This window comes from Canis lupus, chromosome 19 (assembly GCF_011100685.1).
Source record: "Canis lupus familiaris isolate Mischka breed German Shepherd chromosome 19, alternate assembly UU_Cfam_GSD_1.0, whole genome shotgun sequence".
NCBI classification, from domain to species: Eukaryota; Metazoa; Chordata; class Mammalia; order Carnivora; family Canidae; genus Canis; species Canis lupus.
In genome coordinates, this window is record NC_049240.1 from 38,674,802 (window position 1) to 38,700,873 (window position 26,072).

Consider the following 26,072-nt stretch of genomic DNA (forward strand, 5'->3'; position numbering starts at 1 on the left):
TGAACTGAGGTGAGTAGATGATTTATTGCCTTTAACTTTGCATTCAGTTCTATGCTCCAAAGCTATTGTGTTTGAAATATGGCTCTAATTTAGCTAGTTTGCATTAATGGATCCTCATTGCTAGTTTTCTAATACTTGAAGTTTGATACCCTCCCCCAACAAAGAGAAACAGCACTGATTCTTCTGGGGCCCGAACTCATGAAAGCCAGGTGTGCAGCCTTTCCAGGTGGTGGGAGTGAATGAATGATTCATTAGGCAGCCTTGCATTTCCAGATCATCGGGCAGTTTATTTTCTATATCTGTTTTTGCGAGCCATGTAACTACTCCCGTTATAGAGACAAGAACTCTATAAAGTAATTACTTTGTCATTGTTTCAGGTATATTAACTTAGCCCTCTGCAGAGCCTTTTACTGCTAACAGATTTTATGAAATTTAGAATGAATTTCTTTACCCCTATTGCTATTACACTGATAGATGGTGCTGATAAACCTGACACCCACACATTTTTATCTCTTTACACAATTATTCTAGCAACTATCATACCCTTCTAGACTTCTTAATGTGTTGTTGATTTTTTAAACACTTCTATTGCTGTTACACGAATAGTTGCTTGGAAATAAGCAAATTACCCAGCGATCAATGGCCAGATCTCAGGATCTATACAAGCTGTTGCTTCAGAGGCCAATTTGGACTGGATGAATGAGTGCGTGGTTATGTGCATGTGTGTGTGTGCGACTCCCTCACGAAGGAACAAAAGAAGCAATTTCATGCCTTCCTCATCAATCTGTGTCTTATATTTCAGGAACAACAGGCATAAAGGTCTTTGCCTCTTTCTGTTTTCCCTTGGCAATATGTAAAACTAATATTGGCTGAGCATGCTATTAACCTTGAGTTTAAATTCAGCGTACTTAATCCCTTGATTAATGCCAAGATTAATGCCCAACAGCAAAGGTTGAAAGCTTAAATGTTTGTGAATGCGAGCATGAAATGAAATCCTAATAACCAGTACAATGATTTGGATTTATGGGCTGTGTTGGCTGCTAGAGATAACTTGGAAATGGTGTTGCATAGACTAATTTGTCAGAGGGGGTAGTGATGAAGAATTGACTGCTTCAGTTGCAGGAGAAAACCTGAATGAAAAAAACATAACTAACATTTTGGGATGGGTCAGGGGAGTATACTTTAAAAATACCCCTCGACTATTGCCTGAGAATACTAACACATACCTTATAAAGGTCTAGCCGTTTGAGATAGGCAATTTCCTGTCCATAAGATAATATTTCTGGGCAGAAAAGGAGGTGGCAGAGATTGATGATCCTTTTCTTTTTACTTTTTTGAATTCAGCCTTTACTTGTACCTTTTTCATCCATGTGTTTTCATTGCTCTTATTACCTGAATTCTAATGCATCCTTAGAAAATGGATATTTTTCAGACTGACTCCCAAGTATACAGAGAAGTATCTTTCGGGACCTGAACTGATCTGTTGGCTCAGACAAGTTTATCTTTTCAATGGCCCCTCCTGTTTGTAAGTTTGATGTACTACATCGTTGGTACCCAGATGTCTTGCTCTGGCTGCCACCTTAAACATGAGAAGGGCAAATGACAGGACTGGCCGAACCTCATACCAGTACCTCTTGGCTGCTTGAGGCACATGTGGCCGACAGGGCTTCTGTGCAGTCGGCTCCAACTTGTGTTTTGCCAACTTTTAAGTATGTCTCTTATAATTTCTATTGTACACCAGTAAAATAGCTCTAAAGTTTTTATGTTTTCCACTTCTTTAATGTGGAAGATTTCAAACATACAAAAAAAGAAGAGTATAATGAACTCCTATGTACCCATGACCAAGATTAAACGATTGTCAATTCAAGGCCAGTATCTTCTCATTTACTCTCCTGGCCCATGATTTTGAAGCAAATTCCAAAGGTCTTAAGATCCACGAATGTTTCAGTATGTATCTTTAGGACTCCTTGAGATCTGTAACTACTCCCAGTGTAACGGATAATACCATTTCATATCTAAAATTGACATAATCCCTTAATATTATAAAATACCAGTTTAGTGTTTACATTTTCCAGGCAGTCTTATAAATAAAAGTTTATTTATTTGAACAAAGTTTCTTTTAAAGATTTTTAAAAATATATTTATTCTTGAGAGACACACAGAGAGAGGCAGAGACATAGGCAGAGAGAGAAGCCTGCTCCTTGCCGGGAGCCTGATGCAGGACTCAATCCCAGGACCCCAGGATCACGACCTGAGCCAACGACAGATGCTTAGCTACTGAGCCACCCAAGTGCCCCTGAACTAGGCTTCAAGTAGGGACCATATTCTGGAATGGTTGGTGTCTCTTCGGTCTTTGCTTAAAGTTAGGTTCCCTTTCATCTCTTCCTTCCCTTTATGTTTTGTTTTTATTTTTTTAAAGAAGCTTCTTCATTGGCCTTCGTTTGTTATACTCTGAATTCTGATGTTATATATGTATCCTTGTGTTATTGTTTATTCCTTGTAAATTGATAATTTACTTGGAGACTTGATCAGATCCAGGCATAATACTTCTTTGCAGGACTTCTTCATGGATGGTATTGTCTACTTCTGTCAGGAGGCACACAATGCCTAGTATCTGTTTTTGTGATGTTAGCAGCTATTGATGATCTGTGCTTCGGTTCATTAATTGATTAGAAGTTCTTTCTTAATATGTCAGGAATAGTTTTTTTTTAAGATTTTATTTTTAAGTAATCTCTACACTCACAGTGGGGCTCAAACTCACAACCCTGAGATCAAGAGTCATAAGCTCCACCGACTGAGCCAGACGGGCACCCCCTAGGAATACTTTTATGAAGAGAAGTGACTCTTCATCTGTATCTAGTAACTATGAGAGACAGCTCACATAGGAACCCTTGTTTCTGTGCTGATTTCCTAGTATCTTCCACTGGTGACCAGTGTTGTTTGTTCGTATACTTCTTGGTTTTTATCATTATGAAGTCATCAATTGAAGCATACTTGATGGGGCACCTGAGTGGCTCAGTCACTTAAGCCTCTGCCTTCAGCTCAGGACATGATCGTAGGGGCCTGATCAAGTCCCACATTGGACTCCTTGCTTGGCAGGCAGCCTGCTTCTCCCTCTGCCTGCTGCTCCCCTGCTTGTCCTTTCTCTCTCTTCTGTCAAATAAATAAAATCTTAAAAAAAAAAAAACCTGCTTGATATGTTCAATCGACTTCAGTTATTTATTTATTTTTTATGATAGTCACAGAGAGAGAGGCAGAGACATAGGCAGAGGGAGAAGCAGGCTCCATGCACCCGGAGCCCAATGTGGGATTCGATCCCGGGTCTCCAGGATCACGCCCTAGGCCAAAGGCAGGCGCTAAACTGCTGCGCCACCCAGGGATCCCTACTTCAGTTATTTTCTTACTGATTCTCAAACTCCCACTTCTTTGACCAGCAGGAGCCAGTTAGTATTGTCTCCTGGATCCTTTTGACATGACCTTCTTAGTTTCTATTAGTTTTTACCTATCTGATATGACAAAACCTTTCAGGTTCATCTTACACAATTTCTGCCCTAGAACAGAAATTAGCCAAAGGACCTTAGAATTTGCCTAAGGACCACTGGCTTCCTCTCAGCGAAGGACCATCGTCTGGGTGCCAGAAGCCTTCATTGCTCTTGAGTTTTGTGGGGTGCTGGGAGACATAACAATGAACAGAAAGATGAACTTTCCTCATTAAGGCTATGTTTTGTAGGAGGAGACAGACAAAAACAAAAGTAAAATATTTATCCTTTAGATTGCGATAAGTGCCATAGAGAAAAATAAAATAGGGAAGGATACTAAGAAGTGCTTACGAGGAATGATGATGTCAGTTTTACATAGAGTGGTCAGGAAATACCCTACTGAGAAGATGAGAGGACAATATTGGAGCACCAGTTTGAGGAAAGTGCGAGAGTAAGAAGTGTAGATGTCTGGCAGATGTTCAGTGGGCAGTGGCAGCAGTAAGTGCAAAGATCCTGGGGGTGACCATCAACATCCAACAATAAAAACTAGTGCAAGAAGCTAATCTCCAAGGAGATTTTTGTCTGTTTTGTTCACGGGGCTAATGGTGCCTGGCATACATATTTATTGAATGAAATACTCTATTTAAAGCATTTTCAAAAAGCAGGCAATAGATTTTTGTTTGTTTGTTCTGAGTAACTTCTCCCGACTATCACCTTTCTAACCTTGAGAAAAATGTTGTGAAATGTGTAACATTAAATTCTGCTAAAACATTAAGTTTGAGACATGAAGCAGGGGTATTTCAAGCACTTATTAACAATTTAATATAATGCTCTTTCATATTAGATCTACAAGGCATTGCAGGAGATCAGATTGGACTAAGAGAGTAGAATGAGCCAATTATATTAGAAGGCACAGCTTTCTTGCCCATTTTTTACTCTCATTGTCACTTTAGCATTATTTGCCTGGATCTACGCTTCAGGCAAAATTGCATATTAATACAGAAGTGGAACTCTATCCCCTGTGTCTAGAATGTGACTACTTCTATAAATTGGGTGCCTTTGACTATCAAACGTAGATGCAGCCCAGGTGTAGAGAGTTGGTAATAGGAAGCATCTCTGTGCATCCCCGTGTGCTTGGCTATAGAGGAATTCGCTTCCTGCCTCTCCTGTGAGAAGGAAGATTGATACTGCTTCCCCTACAGTGATTTGGGATGGAGTTTTGAAACTGTGACATTCAGCCATTAGCACCCAACTGATTTTTGGCTCATGGAATATTTACTGTAGCTTTTGTTAAAGTTTTGCCCTTTCTTTCACCACCAGAGAACAATGTTGGATTGCCCCAGTCCTTGGTTCTACCTTGTACATGTGCAGTCCTGACCTTTCTGGGCATAATATTCCTACCTCCCTTGGTAGGCAGCAGTAGTACAGTATTAGAGAATACGCATGAGGCTCCATCGGCTGTCTGGGTATAGCTGCCTATTTGGCCTAGAGCTTTCAGCCTTGTTCCCCTTCAGTGAGATGAAGGGAAAGCCTGCCTCGCCTGCCTCCAAGTGTTGTCAGAAGGTCCTCATGAAATCATCACAGTGGTGCCATCTAAGTGGAAAAGAGTGTCATCGTGAGTATCTTTAGTGCTTGAGTCATGTCCTTGAATAATTCATTCACCACTCCAAAGATGATTGAGTCCCTACTGTGTGCCAGGCACTGTTCTCAGGGCTGAGGTAGAGCACTGAACAGGCAAATCAGGGTTTCTCTTCTCAAGCAGTTTCATTCGCATGGAGCGCAAAAGAATTTCCACAGGTGCTAGGTGTTCCAAGGGGGAAAAAAGGAGAGTTAAGGATACAGAGCAGCTCGGTAGGTGGGTCAGGGAAGACTTCTGAGGAAAAGTTAGAGCATAGTGTAGAAGTAAGGGAGTGACACATGGAACTCTCTGGAAGGAAGAGTGGTTCAGGTAGAAAGACTAATGAATACAGAAGCCCTGAAGTATAGGGTTACCAAGTGAAATACAGGCTACCCAATGATACTTGAATTTCTGGTAGACAATTTTTTTAAACTGTAAGTAGGTGACAAATACTACATAGAATATACTTATACTAAAATAAAAATCATTATTTATCTGAAATTCTAATTTAACTTGGTATCCTTTTTCCATACCCTCCTGTGCCCCACCACACACACAAATTTGGCCACCTTTGTGAGTTTAGAATGTCCTGGTTGGACTTGGAAAGAGGGTGTTGTATGTAGGGCAGGGTGAGTGAGGCAGCCAGTATAAAGGTTCGGGTCATATTCTGTAGGATCTTGGTATAAATTCTGGGCTTTATTCTAAGTGCAAGGAGAAAGCCTCTGAAGGGTTTGAGTTAGCGTAGGATGTGATCCAATTTAAGCTTGAAAACAATCAGTCTTGCTGCACAGAACAGACGTTGGGGCCAGGAGTTGCCAGCAGGGAGTTCTTACTGCTTTCATTGCCCTTACCACACTGCCACGCAGTAGGAGCAGAGCAAACTTGTTTTGAAGGATTTTCTATAGAAGATTTAGGCAATTATAGTCTAACATTGAAGAGTGGACTGTGTTGGCAGGACTGCAGGACACAGAGGTCTGGGTTCTGTGCACATCACGTGGTGATTAAGCGCAGGGGCTCTGGGGTAGGATAGATGGCATGTCAGTCCTCAGCTGTGGGTCCTCCCTGTGCTGTGTCTGCATCTGGCATGGTAAGTGGTCTTTCCCAGGGGATTATTTGAACCAAATGAGGTTCTGTGTGTCAAGTGCTTATCCTAGTGCCTTGCTCCTAGTACGGTGTATCTTTGATTTTTATCCTTAGTCTCCCTTACCCTGCCCACCATATACAAGCATTTCTTACAAACAGTTTGGCCAAAATATTAATCAGCTCAGGTGTTTGGTGCAGAGGACCAGTCTAGAGAGCTGAACCACTTAGCGATGTGTAGATGTCTTTTACCATTTGCATTGGCTTGTTGAGACCTGAAAAAGGAGAGTGTTGGGGGCAGGTATAAAGTGGGGTAGAGAATGCTTGCTCTCTCTTTTTTTTTTTTTTAAGCATAGACCTTCATGAGCAACTTCATTTGATGCGTCATCAGTATGACAAATGCGTGTATGTAGGCGTCTGTGTATATAGATTCATATGAGTAATCAGTGTATTAAATGAATAGATACCTCGTCAACTATATCCTTGTGATATATAACCAACAAGCCTGGATGGGATGATATAGAATTATTTTTTTTCTGATCTTATAGTGTAATGCAGTTATTAAAAGGTCAACTAACTGAGGGGCACCTGGGTGGCTCATTGGGTTAAGCACCGCCTTCAGCTCAGGTCATGACCTCAGAGTCCTCGGATCCAGCCCTACATTGGGCTCCTTGCTCAGCAGGGAGTCTGCTTCTCCCTCTCCCTCTTCCTCTGCCACTCCCCCTGCTTGTGTGCATGCTCTCTCTCTCTCTCTCTCTCTCTCTCTCAAATAAATAAATTAATTAATTAATTAATTAATTAATTAAAAAAAGAAAAGAGGTCAGCTAAGCCAACTCCTTCATTTGGTAAATGAGAAAACTTAAAAGCTAAATGGTTTAAGTTTATATGCCTAGTTGTTGGTAGAGCTGGGCACTCAGCCTATTTTGGCAGATTCCAGATTCGATGCTCTTTCCCCACTCAGCAGCTGTCTGTTCTCCACTAAGCTTGGCCCTTAAGGGAGGCCCTAATGTATTCTGGTCAGGGGAGCAATAGACTCCACTTGTCACCCACCTTGCAGCTCGCTGGTGAGCTTAGCCCTGGCAAGTTCCCAAGCCTTTGGAGCCTCGACTTCCTCATATGTAACCTGATGATGGTACCCACGTCACACGGCTCTTCAAGGGATTCAATGATGTAATGCATACAAGCTTACTTGTTTTTTTTTCCCAGAGATCCTGACTTACTGTAAACCTTTAGTAAATGATTGTATGCTTATATAAGGTAACTCCTTTAGAAATAATTCTATCAATAAACATTTGTTGTAAAAAATCCTAATGTGCAGATAAGCATAGAGAAGATAATGAGAAGCACCCACAACACCATCATCTAGAAATAAGCTCACCTTTCTTATGCATTCTTCTCATTTAGTTTTGATTGCACTTACTATCTGAAAAATACAGCATGAAATTCTCTAGGTCAGTGATCCATTAGAGCCATACACTTCATATTAATCATGAGAGAAGAGACCATAACAGTACCTGATAATTATTCTTTCAAAGGAGTAGAATGTTACTCTAAAGTTGCACCAGTTACATATAAATTGGTGCATATATATATCTCCTACTCATTTTTGTTGTAATTTTATTACTTCTTTTTCATCTTTAAATTCTAACTGGAGCTGTATATGTATCTTATCCGTGGTTTCTTTTTTCTTAAATATAATGAATTGTCCATTCTACAGACCTTGAAAGTAAGTGTGACCTACATGAGTTGTTGAGAGATTTTGTTTTGATTCACACTGCTCATGATTAAGCTGCAAAACCTTCTCAGATCAAAGAAGCTTAAATCATGGGGAGGAGGCATGTCAAAAGTAAAATTGGTGATTTTATATCTCCTTATTCCAGAAAGGTGATTTATAGGTCTTTGTCTCCGTGGAATATGTGTTAATGCTCCAAAGTTCTAGCGTGGCTGGTCTTTTTCTGTTTTTCCTACCTCTTCATTTTGTGGCCTGAGGATAGTACACTAAAAACAATGGGTTCTGGGAGAGGAATTTTACCCTCAAGTAGAAGGTTATTTGAGTAATGGTTTGCCTATTCTATTGATTGTTGTGTGGATGTTGCCATGAATCCAGGGGGTTTTCAGTGCTTAGATGTATTCCGGTGATTTGTGGACTATTTTAAGGCCATCCAGTTCCTTCTCTGGCAGAGGTCTTGAGGCAGGGCTCCCCAACTCCCAGGAGCTTGGCAGGGGTGGGAGTGGATGGCAGGAGGGTGCCACCTCCATGGTGTCTGCACCTGGGGCAAATACAAAATCCTGTCCCGGGGAGAGCACCGAGGGTCACAGTTGGAAAAGTATGGCCAAAGGAGTGGGCATAGGAAGGCAGCAGGCTGAGGCAGGCCATGAGAGTTCTAAGGAGAAGAGATGGTAAGAATAAGGTGAACTAGAAGAACTTCCGGAGCAGGAAGGCAGTGGACTCGTTCTAGGGTCCAGCTTTCCTGGGAAGATGCTGTGCTTGTGGGATGGGGGAGTGGGGGCGGGTCTCAATAAATGGTCCTGGGTAAATCAGGAAGAAAACAAAATTAGGGATTAGGAAGTTGAGTTATTAGCATTGAGCAGGGTTTTCCCTGAGTGTTATTAATGACACTCTTATTTAGGAAAATGTTGCTCATTTGAGGGCTGTTTGTTCCAGTACTTGGAGTTATTGCCAGTATTGGCTTTCTTCCAATCTTGGTAATCTTCTGAGGTTTAGAAAAAAAATATGCCCCCCCACACACACACACACATACACACTCTTCCCATGGAAAAATTGGTTTGTGTATAATTTAATTATTTTGTTAGCCAGTCATCCTATCACTGTGTACAAAAATTGCAACCTTAAAAACCCCCCATCTTCATTCGGTGTCAAGATGTTCATAATTGGTTTTTCTTCCATTACAAGTGAATGTGTGACAAGAAGATTTCTTGCTAAAAGCTAAAATACACTGACTCCATATTCTGTCCTTTCAGAAATGCCCTTGAAGCCTTGCAAAGTATTATCCAGTGATTTAGAGTAACAAGAACTGAGATCAATGATGAGTTTCGAAGAGGAATTAAAGTCCTGAGTATTCTGTAGGGAGGTCATATTTTAGAAGATCACCTTGGACAGTATTTTCATCAGACTGAATTTTGGAAGGTTCTTTTCAGGATGGGAGAATGAGGAGGGAACATACTGTCTTTTGTCAATGTCTCGTCTCACTAATGTCTCTCCTTTTGGTTGACTGTATTTATTAGTAGTCTTATTTCATCTTGCCCTAATATGCTATTTGTGGGGAAATTTTTTATCTTGACATGTTGCCGTGAACATTCGAGTTACTTAATTTAGTGTGAGGCTGACTTGAGATCTGCCCCCGGCTTGCTGCTCCTCATCCTTTTTGTGTGGGGTTGAAGGTCTCGCTGTGGAAAATGCTAGCTTCAGACCATTTGAAGCCTTCATGTTATAAATATGCTTTGTAGCAATGTTTTATTTAGTCCATTTACAAAAATTTAATTCGAAGTAAATAATTCATTCTGGCCTAAGAATGCAAGGTACAGATGTTTGCACTGCTGCTGGGACCAGCTGAGGCTTCATCTGCTTGCAGGCTGCCTTTCCGCTGGTTTTCCCTCATTTTTCACATTTGTGAAGCTCCAGATATTGCTTCTCGTGGTGATATTGCCGTAAGGTCTCTGTAATTAGACATGGGCATCCAAGGCAAGTTAGTATTTTCGTTCCTTGTGAGTAGAAACCATTTCAGCTTTCCTCCTGGGGAGTCCTTTTGAGTCTCTGAAGTCATTCACAAATACAGTAAAGTCTAATTTTACTCCACAAGAAAAAAAGAGAGAGAGAGAATATTGCTCTTTTTCTATCCAGGGACTCCACCCTCCCCCAAGCTTTGCTGCCCTCCGTTTATTGCTTTCACATCTTTGTAGTGCAGATGGCTTTATGCAAATCAAGCGGTTATTTTGGTCGTAGTAAAAATCACCTTGCATTAAGAGCAATTTCTAGATTAGGGAAACTGCTGTGTTTGTTTGAAAATGTACCTGGGGCTGGAGGGCAAACTATCTCGACCGAATCTGAGTTACTGACCAAGAAAGAAGGCTGTGGCCCTGTGTGCACCTGCCTTCTCGGTGGCCCTCCCAGGATGGCCCCCACCCGCTTGCTCCCTTGGTTCCCATAGGCCCACCTGGCCAGAGGAGGATTGTAGATAAAGGTATTTTCTGTGGCTTTTCATTAGCCATCTTCAATACTCTCATTGTGTATTTTTGCACAGGTGATGTGCCACTGTGGAATTGTACGGTCAGTTTTAACAAAGAGGCCAGCAATCTTAGTGCGGTTTTTTTCTTTCTTTTACTAGAAATTGTGATTCTGCCTAATTTTTTCCAGTAACCTTTTGGAAGTAATTCGCGCTTTTTCCTCTTCCCCTCAACTCTCTAAACTTTTGTGCATTGACAGAACAATCCATCGTCTAGAATGGCTCTCACAAAATTGCTGGGGGTTTTTCCCCCCCTTTTTCCTTTTATCTCTTTCTCCAATACTTTTTACCATCTTCTTACCTGAGATGAGATAGTGTGGAGTGAACAGCCAGAAAATGAGGGAAAGCCTTGATCAATTAGCCTTAAACCATCAGCTGCTTTCCTAATTCTGAGATCAATGATTGAGCTCTGTGGCTCAAATGCCATGCTGCTTCTTTTCCAGTCATGCCACCCGCAGATAATGAATCATCCCTGTCCTTCCATTCTCATTCCTCTGCAGTCTCCGTTTTTTACCTTTCTGCTGTGAGCGCCCCCCCCCCCTTGTGGTGTAGACGCTTGAGGGAGTCAGTGCCTGAGAAGTACTGTGAAGAACAGATATAAAGTGTAATTGTGGCCTTCTTTAGACCTTTGCTATTGTTCTTCTTTTTTTAAGATTGATTTTATTTATCCATGAGAGACAACAGAGAGAGGCAGAGACACAGGCAGAGGGAGAAGCAGGTTCCTCACAGGGAGCCCAATGTGGGACTCGATCTAGGACCCAGGATCATGCCCTGAGCAGAAGGCAGATGCTCAACTGCTGAGCCACCCAGGTGTCCTGCTATTGTTCTGTTTGAGAGGTCACCTGCCTCTACTGCTAGCTGAAAGCATGAAAATCTGATTAATCATAATAACAACGCACTTAAATGTAGTGCTACTCATGTGCCAGGAATGGTGCTTGGTGCTTTGTATGGACATTACTTGGTTTACAGATGAACCGACACACCGAGTGTCTCTCGTGTATTTTTCAGGTTGAAAATTGGTGTCCTCATTTACCTTGGAGAGCAAAAAATCCCTACGAAGAAGCTGATCATAATTCATTGGTGAGTGATTTTTGGAAACTAGGCTTGTGATTTGGTTCTGATACCAAGTGGTACATGGGGAGTCTGCTAGAAATGCCAGCTGTAACCCTGAAATAATGGTGAACTAAAGGACTTCTGTCTGCAGTTCTGTGGAAATGTGGATGATCCAATCAGTTAACCAATAGTGTCTGTTTCTTGAGCAGTTCTCTGAGGCCACTGATAGGAATAAGACCTGGTGCCAGATGTGGAGGCTCTCAGCGATCTAATGAGGGTGATGGTCAAAAAATAATGATCACACCCATGTAAAGGTGAACTGCAGGCCGATGGAAATGAATGAGAAAGTGGCGATCTCAGCCTGCAGGGGTTAGGAGAGGTTGCAAAGAGACGATGACATTGGAGCTGAATTTCAAATGATGAGTGAGTTCATAGTAGATCAAGGAGAGAAAGGTGTGTCTGATGTGTAGGGGGGAAGGTATCTGTACAAGAGCTTGGTGTTTTCAGGGAGTGGGGCACAGTTCAGTGGGCCAGGCCCCGGGGTGTTGGATGAGCTTTGGTGGAAGATGAGATGGGAAAGATCAGTAGGGACCGAACATGGTTTTCTGTGCCACACTAAAAGCTCTTATGTCTTTCTTCTTTAGACCAGGGGTCAGTAGACTTTTTCTGTAAAAGGCCAGATAGTGAATATTTTCATCTTTCCAGGCCATGAGGTCTCTGTTGCAACTGGTGAGTTCTGACCTTGAGCTCAGAGGGCAGCCCTAGACAGGATATAAATGAGTGGGTCATGCTCCCTGAGGCTCTGTGTTCCAGGAGGATCTGAAACAGTGTGCTGACCACCATGCTGTAGACCATGGGGGTCTTGGGAGAACGTTGGGTCAAGGAGGGATCAGGTGAGTGTTGGGAACAAGGTGTGTGACTGCTGAGAGATGGAGTTAGCATGTTCTAGATGTTAAGAGAAACAAATACAAGTGCTACTGTTTTCCTGTTAATGCGATCACTGGTTGTATCCAGATACATTAGAAAAATGTTCCTCCTGGCTTTTCAATTATTCTGGCCTGAATTTTTAATTTTATTCAGCTATGGTAGGAAAATGGTATTGCTGGCTTTTCAATCTCTCAGAAAATAATGAACTTTTGTTGGTTTGGGACTGGGACAAAACTAGAAGATGAGTATTTATTTCCCTGCTTAACTTTGTGGGCAGACAGGCTTTTTGGACACTTGCACAGTGCCAAGCAGCCTGTTAAGAATTGACTTTTTCCAAGTAAAAATCTACTGCTTTGCAGCAGATCCAAGTGGCGATAAATTCAGGTGCAGAGAATTTCAAGGTATATCGAGCATACTCATAGTAAAAAACAAAAAAAAAAAAAATGCATTTTAATATAACTCAGTGCTTTGCAATGGCTGTGCTGGGTCTTCCTCAATTTCTAATTTTTTAATGATGTCCCTGACAGCAGATCAGCAGTCAGAGGCCTTTAATTTATAATCCTGGGGCCTTAACATAAAGCTGCCTAGCAGACAAGCCTCACTTTTGAAGCTCTGTATTTAATTGACTAGCTCTTTCAAGTCTTTAGATGTCACATCATGACAACCATTATGCTTTCTGACTTTTTATCTTCAGTTCGTTTTGATTAAATTTCTGTTTCTAGGCGGAAATTCGTACGGATTTTAATATTCTCTACAGCATGATGAAAAAGCATGAAGAATTCCGGTGGATGAGACTCCGGATCCGGCGAATGGCTGATGCGTGGATCCAAGCAATCAAGTCCCTGGCAGAAAAGCAGAATCTTGAAAAGAGAAAGCGGAAGAAAGTGAGTTTCTGATGAATTCAGTTCAGTTAGATGCCAGTTTTCTTTTAAAATCTGATTTTGCTTGGAAACAAGACTAAGAGAAATGTCAAGTCTCAAATGATATTCCCTCAGGGTGAATCTGCTCAGTCTCTTGTATAGCCATTTTTTAGGGCTTTCTTTTCCCCGATTACAATAATCCTGCTTAGTAGGGACCAGCACACATGTTTCTTGGCTGGAGCCAAGTAGACTGTAAGATTTTCCTTTGAACCATCCTGACTATCTCTCCCCATGGCATCAGGAAGCTTAACCCTCTTGGCTTTACCCAAATACAACCTTGAACTTGTCGTTACGTCATCATGGCAATCTCCTGTTTGTGGTACTTGTCGCTTCTGGGGTTTGGGCAACTGGTGACTTCCATTGTGGCTATGTTGAGTTGGTGCTTTGGCTTCTGATCCTGAGGGAGAGAGACTGTCAACTAAACTGGAGCCAATTTATTTGAAGTTCATGAGGATTGGCTTAGAAAATCCCTAGAAATAACCCTGAGCGTGAAAGATTTTATATCCTATAGTTGCAGGTTAAATGGCCTTGGCTTTTGATTAACTGTTTGGATGACAAACGACAGAGCAAATTAAGCGATCTTAATACCCACATCTAAAAATTAATTTAAAATGACTTTGTTATTCCTGATTTGAGTAATTTGATATCCTTAAAAAAGGGAAATAGAGATGATGAGCTTGAAAAACCTCAAGTCATGGTTTAGCGGTTCCATTTTGCTTAAATCTGTTGATTTTATGAGATGGCAGATCCAAATGTTCATGCACCAGATAGTCCTCTGTAGAAGGGTACGAGGTCAGAAATCTAGGTGGGCTGTAAAAAGAAATTGAGTATTTCTACATATTCCTATGCAATAATCTCTAGGATATATTGTTAGCTCAATAAATAGTTGATGGGGAACAGTGAACGTTATTTTTAAAAGGAGGAGAGGACTTTATGTATCTATACGTGTGTACATAAAGATTTGTACATCTACACACCTGTATATATAATACACATTTATGCTTGTTCATATTTTAAAAATAGAATAAACCATGAAATTAAAAATAAAAGAGATGGATAGTGGTGCTTGGATGTATAACATTGTGGGTGTACTTAAGGCTACTGTCCACTTAAAAGGTTAAAATATTAAATTTTATATTAACATCTATTACACCACAGTGAAAAGAGACAAATACAGGGAAAGAGGGAATAGCGTGGAGCCAACAGGTGTAGAAACTAGACTTCTCTAAATATATCTTTCTTGGTAGATTTGATACTAGAATCACTTGACATACTGTAAAGCAAAATTGAATTACAAAAAAAAAAGGTATCTAAAAATTACAAGGAAAATAAAACAAGAGCTGACTACATAGTTTTACAGTAAACACCCAAAAACGAACAGTTCTTAGTGACTAGAACACAGTCAACTCAGCATTTTGGTTTTTTTTTTTTTTTGTATTTTCTTCTTTGTATATTTTTATTGGGGTTCGATTTGCCAACATATAACACTCAGTGCTCATCCTGTCCAGTGCCCCCCTCAGTGCCCGTCATCCAGTCACCCAATCTCCCTGCCCGCCTCTCCTTCCACTACCACTTGTTCATTTCCCAGAGTTAGGTGTCTCTCATGTTCTGTCCCCTTTTCTGATATTTCCCACTCATTTTCTCTCCTTTCCCCTTTAATTCCTTTCACTATTTTTTATATTCCCCGAATGAATAAGACCATATAATGTTTGTCCTCCTCCAATTGACTTACTTCACTCAGCATAACACCCTCCAGGTCCATCCACGTTGGTGGATATTCATCCTTCCTAATGGCTGAGTAACATTCCATTATATACATAGACCACATCTTCTTTATCCATTCATCTTTCGATGGACACCGAGGCTCCTTCCACAGTTTGGCTATTGTGGACATTGCTGCTACAAATATCGGGGTGCAGGTGTCCCAAAATTTCACTGCATCTGAATCTTTGGGGTAAATCCCCAGCAGTGCAATTACTGGGTCATAGGGCAGGTCTATTTTTAACTCTTTGAGGAATCTCCACACAGTTTTCCAAAGTGGCTGCACCAGTTCATTCCCACCAACAGTGCAAGAGGGTTCCCCTTTCTCCACATCCTCTCCAACATTTGTGGTTTCCTGTCTTGTTAATGTTCACCATTCTCACTGGTGTGAGGTGGTATCTCATTGTGGTTTTGATTTGTATTTCCCTGATGGCAAGTGATGCGGAGCATTTCCTCATGTGCTTGTTGGCCATGTCTATGTCTTCTTTGGTGAAATTTCTGTTCGTGTCTTTGCCCACTTCATGATTGGATTGTTTGTTTCTTTGCTGTTGAGTTTAAAAAGTTCTTTATAGATCTTGGATACTAGCCCTTTATCTGATATGTCATTTGCAAATATCTTCTCCCATTCTGTAGGTTGTCTTTTAGTTTTGTTGACTGTATCCTTTGCTGTGCAAAAGCTTCTCATCTTGATGAAGTCCCAATAGTTCATTTTTGCTTTTGTTTCTCTTGCCTTCATGGATGTATCTTGCAAGAAGTTACTGTGGCCGAGTTCAAAAAGGGTGTTGCCTGTGTTCTCCTCTAGGATTTTGATGGAATCTTGTCTCACATTTAGATCTTTCATCCATTTTGAGTTTATCTTTGTGTATGGTGTAAGAGAGTGGTCTAGTTTCATTCTTCTGCATGTGGATGTCCAATTTTCCCAGCACCATTTATTGAAGAGACTGTCTTTTTTCCAGTGGATAGTCTTTCCTCCTTTGTTGAATATTAGTTGACCATAAACTTGAGGGTCCACTTCTGGATTCTCTATTCTGTTCCATTGATCTATGTGTCTGTTTTTGTGCCAGTACCACACTGTCTTGATGACCACAGCTTTGTAGTACAGCTTGAAATCTGGCATTGTGATGCTCCTGACTCTGGTTTTCTTTTTCAATATTCCCCTGGCTATTCGGAGTCTTTTCTGATGCCACACAAATCTTAAGACTCTTTGTTCCAACTCTGAAGAAAGTCCATGGTATTTTGATAGGGATTGCATTGAATGTGTTATTTGCTCTGGGTAGCATTAACATTTCACAATATTTATTCTTCCAATCCATGAGCATGGAATATTTTCCATCTCTTTGTGTCTTCTTCAATTTCTTTCAGAAGTGTTCTATAGTTTTTAGGGTATAGCTCCTTTACCTCTTTGGTTAGGTTTATTCCTAGGTATCTTATGCATTTGGGTGCAATGGTAAATGGGACTGACTCCTTAATTTCTCTTTCTTCAGTCTCATTGTTAGTGTATAGAAATGCCACTGATTTCTGGGCATTGATTTTGTATCCTGTCACACTGCCGAATTGCTATATGAATTCTAGCAATGTTTGGGGTGGAGTCCTTTGGTTTTTCTATGTAGAGTATCGTGTCATCTGCGAAAAGAGAGAGAGTTTGACTTATTCTTTGTCAATTTGAATGCCTGTTATTTCTTTTTGTTGTCTGATTTCTGAGGCTAGGACTCCTAGGACTATGTTGAATAGCAGTGGTGAGAGTGGACATCCCTGTTCTGTTCCTGATCTTAGGTGAAAGGCTCCCAGTGTTTCCCCATTGAGAATGATATTTGCTGTGGGCTTTTCGTAGATGCCTTTTAAGATGCTGAGGACAGCTCAGCATTTTGGATGATATATTACAAAGGACAAAAACCCTGCAAAATATCTAAGTTTTACAGAGTTTTACTAAGTTTACACATAGTAGGTGGATATTCTCATTCCGAATCCCTTTTGCATATTGGAATAAAGCAAAGTACTGTGTTAGTATCCTTGAGAAGTGGGATTTTTTTTCCATGTGGGATAGGCAAATAACATATGTAAGATGGATAATGTTATGCAAAGCTATTGTAATCCTGAGTTTGAATGGGAAAGACCAGTGTGAATTTATGATTTGTTTTTTCCTGGAGAAGAGAGAAATTTCCAGCTACCATTGAAATTTTCCATTGAAAATTTCAGGACTACAGGAAGTGACTAAAGTGTCCCCTCAGCATCAGATCTTGATCTTGAGATGCCATTTCCACTAAATGGTATAAGAGGTTCTTGGAAAAATCCTTGGTTAAGGTCTAAGATAGAAGCTGTACATGAAAACCTGGGAACACCTGTCACAGCAGAGAGCAAAGAAAGGGCTACTAGAACTGTGTCAGAAGAACTTTGAAGCCAACTTGAACAGCCTCCCATTGGCAAGATGGGACAGTTTGATAATCCATAAGGATAATAACTACAGTTTACTGAAGCACATCTAATATACATCCATGATTTTATAATGATACCTTTAAAAAGCCTGTTGATGGTCATTAGAATATGCTAAAAGAACACATTTGTTATTTTGAAAATTGATAAATAAAGGGCAAGAGTCAAATATTTACCAGACTTTTTCTATGTAAACTATACTTCAGCAGAGCCAAATAGTTTATGGGAGGCGGGAGGAGTTGTTTCTCTTCATAGAAGCATTCCAGCCAATAAATGCAGAAGGAATAATAGAATATCACCATTTTGCAACCCCTAGTGGGTGAATGCATCCAGTTAGTGATCATCACGAGCTGCAGACATCACCAGAGACCCCAGACGTTGTTTCCCCTAGTGGAAGTACACACAGTACTACCTATGAAGTAGTGTTGCCAAAAACATCAAATATGAATTTGATCATGCCTGCAGATCTAATGACGAATTTACTGTAAATATGAGGGACAGAAGAACGTGTTATGTAATGAACAAACTGCAAAGTGTAAGAGACTCTACCAGAACTACAACCAGTCTCTTTGACAAATAAATTAAAACTCTCCTCACTGCCAAAGGATGGGAGTAAAGGAGCCTAAGGAATAAATGAGATGATTCTAGTTAACGCACTTTATTTGACTTCTGGCTTAAACAAGTGCACTTGAAAAAAGGAACAATTGAGGAAGTATAAACATTAACTAGATATTAGATGATATTAAGGAATTAATAGCTATTTTAGGGGTGATGGCGATGTCATGGTTATGTTTTTTAACTGAAAGTTTTGTTTCTTTTAAAGATTCACACTCAGTTATTTGCAGATGAAAGGATATAATCTCCTGGATTTGCTTCAACATAAGCTTGGCAGGGAGGTTGGGAGAAAATGAGTGTGTACATTAAGATTTACACTGAGCTGCTAATTGTGAAATTTCTGTGATGAGCACATGGGAATCGACTGCATTATTATGTCTGATTTCAGATATGTTTGAAATTCTTTTATGTTCAAACCTTAACAGTGGTGGGGAAAAAAAACCCAATATTGTTAAATGCTACGTTATTGCACTGGCTTACCCTCCTTGAATTCTGATTTCCCAATTATATTCTGCTTTTTAAAAACAGATTGTCCACATGTCATGTTCATAGCCATAAAAGGGACAGTAGTGACTTTATTTTCTTCCATTTCTTTGTACCTTCTAGAAAAATCTTATGCCATGTCGAGGTTTCATTAGAAAATAAACATCACTTTAGAATTGGTTGATTGCTTTTGATGTGTTACTATGGAGTTTGTACTTGGTTCAGTGGGAATCAATATATGCCTCTCCTTTGTTTTTGTTTTTTTTTTCAGGTCCTCGTTCACCTGGGACTCCTGACTAAGGAATCTGGATTTAAGATAGCAGAGACAGCTTTCAGTGGTGGCCCTCTTGGTGAATTAGTTCAGTGGAGTGATTTAATTACATCTCTGTACTTACTGGGCCATGACATTAGGATTTCAGCTTCACTGGCTGAGCTCAAGGAGTAAGGAGATTACTTTTCAATTTTAAAATCAGAATACAAAAAAGAAATTGTAAACTCTTAAAGCCCTCTATTAGTGTGTAATTTCTTGTGGAGGAAAATGAAAGTGATAATTCACTAAACAGGAGATAAGAAGATTATTTTCAGGAGCTAAATACATACACTGTGAAAAGGATAATATGTTTTCATTGTAGCTGCAGGCTCCAGAGGCTTCGTAAATGAATGCCAGAAAATTCAAAGTAAGGAGCTTATTCTTTGCTATTACAGGTGCTTCCAACATGTGCAGCACAAAACATTATTGACTTTCCTAATTCCCTGTCTCTTGCTGAAATTCATACCATTCCCTACTCAACTTCAAGCTTTCCAAATCTTAAACAGGGAAGGTTCCTGTTTATAATTTAATTTGGATAGAATGAGTTTCTTGAAAGCCCTGATCCAATCCTCTTTCAATAAAGCCAACTTTCCACTCTGAGTCTGTTAACTCTACCTGGCTTTTCTGTTTCCCTGCAGTCTGCTTCTGGCTCTAGCTCTCTCTTAATCTCTTATAGGCTGACACAGCTGGCTAGGCAGGAATGCTTAGCACCCCTTCACTCCTTTTGGTTAACTGCCCATGGAGACTTTCTACCCAGCAGCCAAGTTATCATGTTGCAGTATGTCAGATGTTCCAGAAGAAATATCTTGAGTGAACATTCTAGAGATGGGTGTTAAAGTATGTCCCACCCTGCTCCTATATTATTGTATGAGACATTGATGCCCAGAGAGGTCACTTGTGTTAGGGCCAAGTTGATAGAGGAGTTGATTAGTGGCAATGTTGAGATGAAAGCAGTATTATCAAATGTCATTTTTCAAGATGCTATGTGCTAAAACTGTGATAAAAACATCAGTTACAACAGTAGTGTCAGTGGTTAAGATGACCATAGTATTGATGACTCTTAATAGCTAAGTTTGCTGAGCACCTACTGTGCATCAGATACTAAGCGTTTTATATACTATTTACACAAAGTTGGAAGTAAGTGCTATTGCTTTCTGCCTTTTAAAGATGAGGAAACAGAGTTGTTTAAAAATACATGGAGAACACGTGAGAGAGCCAGGATTTGAATTCTATGTCCATCTGATTTCAAAGTCTATGCTCCTGACCACTGTACTGCACTGCTCCTTTTGCCTTCTGACCTCCTAAATACCACCTTTGTCCCTTCAGCATGCTGCCACCTGCTTGCTTTAAAACACATTATGTGCATGGCATGTGAGGTAGAGGCATTCATACGTTCAGCAGTCATTCCTTCAGTGCTCTCTGTGTACCAGTTCTTGGTGTGGGATATACAGATGACCAGCATGTGTTCAAGGAAATGTCAATCTTTTGGTAATTACAGCTAATACATTGCATAATAATTACACTAATTGCAATGTGATTAGTACTAATTGAGGCATGGATGCTAGAATGTAAGCCAAGGGAGTACAGAAACAGCGAATATTGTTCCCCCATGGTTTATGTGGCACCTCGAATAGTGCCTAGCACCCAGTGTGTGCTTATAACTAGTTAACTTGAGCAAACAAATGAAGGGATGAGTTAAGGAATGAGTGAGTGGGTGATTAAATGGAAAACTGTGGGAACTCTAGGGATAAGTGTTCCCTAGGGAGATCAGAAGAGGCCTATTAAGGCTCTACCAGGGAGAGACTTAATTCATTGGTCAAGAAGTCTATAGGGTTCTTTAAGCACTGGTAACAGAACAAGATGTGTTTATTTAAGAAGATAATCATGCAAGCAACAAAAAGCAGTGGTTTCTGAACAGGCCTGAACATTAGAATCACCTGGGGATCTTTGTGGACTGCCAATGCCCAGAACATATCCCAGACTAATTAAATCACAACTTTTGGGGATGGAACCCAGGCACGAGTATCTCCATGCCTCTAGTTCATTCCAGTGTGCAGTCAGGCTTGGGAACCGCTGAAGACAGGGTAGACTAGGAGTCCACAAACCCTGGCACAGTGGGCCAGGTGCAGTCTTCTGTGTGTTTTTGTCAGTAAACTTCCATGGGAACACAGCCACACCTATTGTGGATCTATTGCCTGTGACTGCTTTTGCTCTACAAGGGCAGAGCTGCATGGTTGAGAGAGAGGATGTATGGTCTACAAAGAGGAAAGTATTTACTATCTGGCCCTGTGTAGAAATATTTTCAAGTTCCTGGAGAGAAATTGGTTATCCAGAACCTGGTATTTTCAGAAGGCCCAATGAGAGGAGAAGGATACCTGAAGCCGTGGCAGGATGGAGCTACAGAGCAGAGTCCTGCTTTTATGATTCATTCTTTGAAGTTGATGGCCAGAATTCGGTAAAGGATGGTTATGGGACGTGGGCAGGGGTAAAAGGCATCATGATGACTGATTTCTGGGTGAGTAGAGGTGTGGTTTGGTGAGCACATTTTACTCCTGCACCCAAAGTTGGCATAAGATCAAATATGTCGATGCTGTCTGAGTGCAAGCGTGGGTTTGTATGGATGGGTTGAAGAGATGGGTGGCTCGAAGGAAGGGTAATGAAAAACTAGCTCAGTGCCAGTTATGTAATGCAGTCTAGTCAGAAGGAAACGTTTGACAGAAAAGATTAGGAAACAGTACAAGTCAATATAAAAGTTTATGTTGTAGTGGCTAGAAATTAAAGACATTGAAGAGGTCAGGAGGGGCTGCAGTAATGAGAACAGGTTCTGTGGCAAAAAGCAATAGCTGAGTATCTAGTATACATTGGGCACTTTTCTTTTTAATACCTCATTTAAGCACCTGAAGAATCCCCGACAAGTTGCAATCTGTCTTTTCTGACCTAAATCTTGTTTTGTGGGTAGGTCATTGTTCTGTTTCTCATGAGGAGGAGAGACTGGATAAGTTAGTGACTTATCTGAGATCTCACGGCTGCTCATGGAGCTAGATAATAGAGACTGATTAAGACCCGGCTCTTCCTTGGTTTCAAAGTGTGTGTGTGTGTGTGTGTGTGCGCGCACGCGCACGCATAAGTGCATGCGTGCACATGCCTGCCCACACCACCGTTTACTTTTGCCAGAATCAGAATCAAGGCTCTGGATAGGCAGTGATGGGTGGGCAGGATTCAGATAGGCAGCAGATTGGGACAGACTGTGCCATCCTCCCCGACAACCTATTGGGATGTTTATTTTCCTATTGATGTTGCTAAGTGTAGGATCTTGAAATAATTTTTTTTCTTTTTTGCCTCTCTTCTGCTCTTTTTCTAGGATAATGAAGAAGGTTGTAGGAAACCGATCTGGCTGCCCAACTGTAGGAGACAGGATCGTTGAGCTCATTTATATTGATATTGTAGGACTCGCTCAATTCAAAAAAACTCTTGGGCCATCCTGGGTTCACTACCAGTAAGTGCTACATGCTGTCCTAAAGTTGATAGAGGAGTTTGTTTGGTTTGAACAGGGGTAACATGGTTACAGGAAGAAAAAGCCTATCAAATATTGCCTGTTGGACTGTGGGAATACGTTTCTCATTCCTAATTGAAATTCACATTCTCCACAGTGACTTTTTACTTTCAAAGGCTATTCATTATTTTCATTGATTTCTGTTAAGAATAGAAAATAAGTGTCCAACCACTTCTTTACCTTCCCTAATACTCATCATTCCTCTCTGTGTGCCTACACCAGTCTCATTTGTTTAAGTAACAATTTGGATAAAATGTGGAAAATATCATTTCTTATGTTGCTCTGGTTTGAGATGATGACTGTCATTTTTGGAAGAAAAAGCTGTGAATACCTTGTATGAATGTTGGGGTCTTGTACTTTTTAAGGCAAGACCCATGCTGAGAATGACCTGAATGCATACCTTTATCATTTTGAAGAACCTGTTGTTTCCCTCAGCGTGGTTTTGGGACCATGCTACACTGTTTGAAATGATTTTACATGGTATACAGTCATGGCATTAAATAACAGAGAATTATATAATGAAATTTATTAATCTTGCAGTTTTCCTTCAATCTTTCTACAAAGGCTTAGTTTGGTGCTGTGATACCTCCAACACATCTTGTAACGCTTACATGCATTTTTAACAAAATAAGGGTAGCTGTCAGTTTCAGCCTTCAGGCAAAGTATCCAGTTTGAATTTAATAATAATTTTTAAAGAAGAGAAATATGCTATTTTTGGTTATCTTCCCCTTACTATAGTTGGTACTGGCTTTTATTTATGGCCTCTAGAAGTTTCTAATAAATATAAATAAATTTATTGTATCTAAATGGTGACAGTGGTACATTTGGGTAAAAATCATGAACTTAATACCAACCTGACTGATAGTGAATCTTGACTTATAGTTTCCAACCAATTTCCTAGAAGAACACTTGGAAAATCTTTCAAGTAATGTAACTTAGAAATCCCTCTATGTGTTACTTTTCTGTAAATAGATGTTTTGGTGTGTTCTTCTAATTTAACCAATAATTGAATCCTTAACAACTTGAACTAGGTCCTTTTCAGGCTAGTTTATAGTTTAATATTATTTATTAAATTTAATCTCCAAGCCTGTGTCAGATTGCAAGTCCTTTAGTTGAAATTCAAAAGAAATAAAAAGTCAAAATAATCCTCTCCAATCTTATCCAAAACATAGGAGGGAAAACACCCATTGTCTGTAGAATTTTCTTGCAGTTTTCCTGCCAATAGCAATAATTGTCTCAATACTCAGGAACAGAGGGAAGGAATTGGTTGAGAAGAGACTGAGCACTTTTCATTTCCCTTTGCATACAGTTTCATAAAAAAGCAAAATAAAAATCTTGGTTTGGGCCAGGATAGCACTTTACCTTCTGCATCACATTATTCCTGTTTTTTTTGGTTTGCTTTTTCCTTGAAATCTTCATACATCACAAGCCATCACATTTGTTCTCAGTTATGTGGAAATAACCATCTTTCTTTTTGGTTAATAAGCCATGTAAGTAAACAGTCTTTTTTTTTCTTTTTCTTTTTAGCTACAGCATTAAAGAAAGAAAGAAAGGGAGAGCTATTGTTCTCTGGCATTTAGCAAATGGCAGGCATCTGGTAGACGTGCAAAAGGAACAAGGCATTACGGGCATCCCTAGATTCACATATCCTCACCATTAAGAAGGGTTGTTTGGATGGAAAGATGTCCTCAGTGGTAGTGTTCAATTAAAAAGGATGATTTCATTATTAAAATGGTCACCACTGATTGGTATTTGATTCTTATTGAATGAAGAGGCATCATCTCAGAGAAGTTTTATGGAAGGGTATAATATTTATCCTCCCTTTCTTTAAATTTATTTATGTATGATAGTCACAGAGAGGAGAGAGAGAGGGAGGGAGGAGAGGAGAGGAGAGGCAGAGACACAGGCAGAGACACAGGCAGAGGGAGAAGCAGGCTCCATGCACCAGGAGCCTGATGTGGGATTCGATCCCGGGTCTCCAGGATCGCACCCTGGGCCCAAGGCAGGCGCTAAACCGCTGCACCACCCAGGGATCCCCTATCCTCCCTTTCTTAATAAATCATCTACGTTAGTGATATTAGCTGGCAGGAAGTCCGTTAGGACTTTAGCCCTGCAGTCTTTGTTATGTGATGAAGCTAAGATTTCATCAAAAAACCAAGCAGGTCCTCCAGAAAGTTTCTTGCCCACTTCTTTTCCCTTCGAAGGCGAGACATTGTCGGAGCTCCCTGAATTCATCTTGGATGATTGTACATGGTAGGAGTTCCATTAAATGTAAAGATATCTATCATCTGATCTTTCATATAGGAGCAAACCTGGAGTCCTGTCGATCTTGGAAAAAATATTTGTAAATTCTTTCCAATTTATGTAGGGACCCAAGAAATTGAATTAAACATGTTTTCAGTGCTGGCATGCAACCAGTATACCACTAGGGACTGCAAAACTCATACCCATTTTGCTTCACATAAGATCTTTGCTGAGTATTGAGGACACACAGCAAAACGGGGTGTACATAGTGCAAGATATACTATGCTTTACATCTAACTCCAAATTAGAAGTAGGTTCTGGCAAGGAAGTTTTGAGCATCCATCTTATAGTAGTGTGGCTTAGAGCAAAGAGAATGTTCCAGGAGTCATTTGGCATTGCCACAGCAATTCCTGTTAGGAGGCCAGCTGCCTCGGGCAGCAAGGCAAATATCTTTTTAAGTTATCAGTCTGTTCCTGATGTTTCAGACACACAAAAGACATTAGAGGAACTGCATAAATATTAACATAAACCCAGTTCCAAACACACAGCTGTAGAATGTGATTGAAAAAGGAAAACTATAATGTTAAACCTCTTCTGCTGTACACAGAGATCAGTCCCCTGCCTCTGGTTTATAAAACAAACCCAGGTCAGCTAAAAAATAGACAATTCCCCAAACAAAGCTTAAGTATGAGGATGTCGAATTACAAGTTTCTCAGACATTTGATCGTTCACTCTATAGCTCTCTGTTGGGAAGAAGCCCGACATCACATAGCACTGTATCAAAGTCCAGGCTTGCAGGCATTAGGCTCCCACCAGGTATCTTGACTCATCAGGGTTTGTCTTAATTATCTAAATTTAAAATAAAACCAATAAAACTCCAAGTTAAAAATAAATCACAAGCCAAAGCTAGAAAGGAATATACCCTGTTAGAGTGGATTGCAAATGAGTGGAAGTAGCCAAAGCCTTCAAGACAATGGTTCTTATGACAAGGCTGTCCCATTCTCCCTGCTGTGCCTGCATAGAGCCTGTAATCTTTGAGTCTCAGCCCTGGCCATTGGGCAGGAGCCCAGCAGCCCCACCTGCCAGCGTGTGTCCCTCGGTCCCTTCCTGCTCTGCAGCAGCCTTCTACAGAACAGGCACTGTCTTCCCTACTGTTCTCTGAACACTGCTGACTTCCTCAGAAGAAAATACAGTGGCTGTAACCAGTGGCTTTTGTATCTTATTTTAAAATATAAGTTGAAGAGTTTATAAATATAGGGGATTTTTATGTGAGTTTTTAATGTAAACTTTGATATTAAAAAACATATATAAGTTAAGGAATGGGGATGTTTTATTAAGAGGAGAGAAGGAATACC

General features: G+C 40.4%; 1 protein-coding gene across 7 annotated transcripts in view; it reads left to right on the forward strand.

Annotated features, from left to right (window-relative positions):
• MGAT5 (alpha-1,6-mannosylglycoprotein 6-beta-N-acetylglucosaminyltransferase) overlaps nucleotides 1–26,072 on the forward strand; it is a 338,877-nt gene that overhangs the window by 202,592 nt on the left and 110,213 nt on the right. For all 7 annotated transcript variants that reach the window (XM_038565049.1, XM_038565050.1, XM_038565053.1 and 4 more), the window contains 4 exons: nucleotides 11,430–11,501; nucleotides 13,124–13,285; nucleotides 18,882–19,051; nucleotides 22,282–22,416. In XM_038565049.1, coding sequence (XP_038420977.1) covers nucleotides 11,430–11,501; nucleotides 13,124–13,285; nucleotides 18,882–19,051; nucleotides 22,282–22,416 — 539 coding nt within the window. The remainder of the gene's footprint in view (nucleotides 1–11,429; nucleotides 11,502–13,123; nucleotides 13,286–18,881; nucleotides 19,052–22,281; nucleotides 22,417–26,072) is intronic.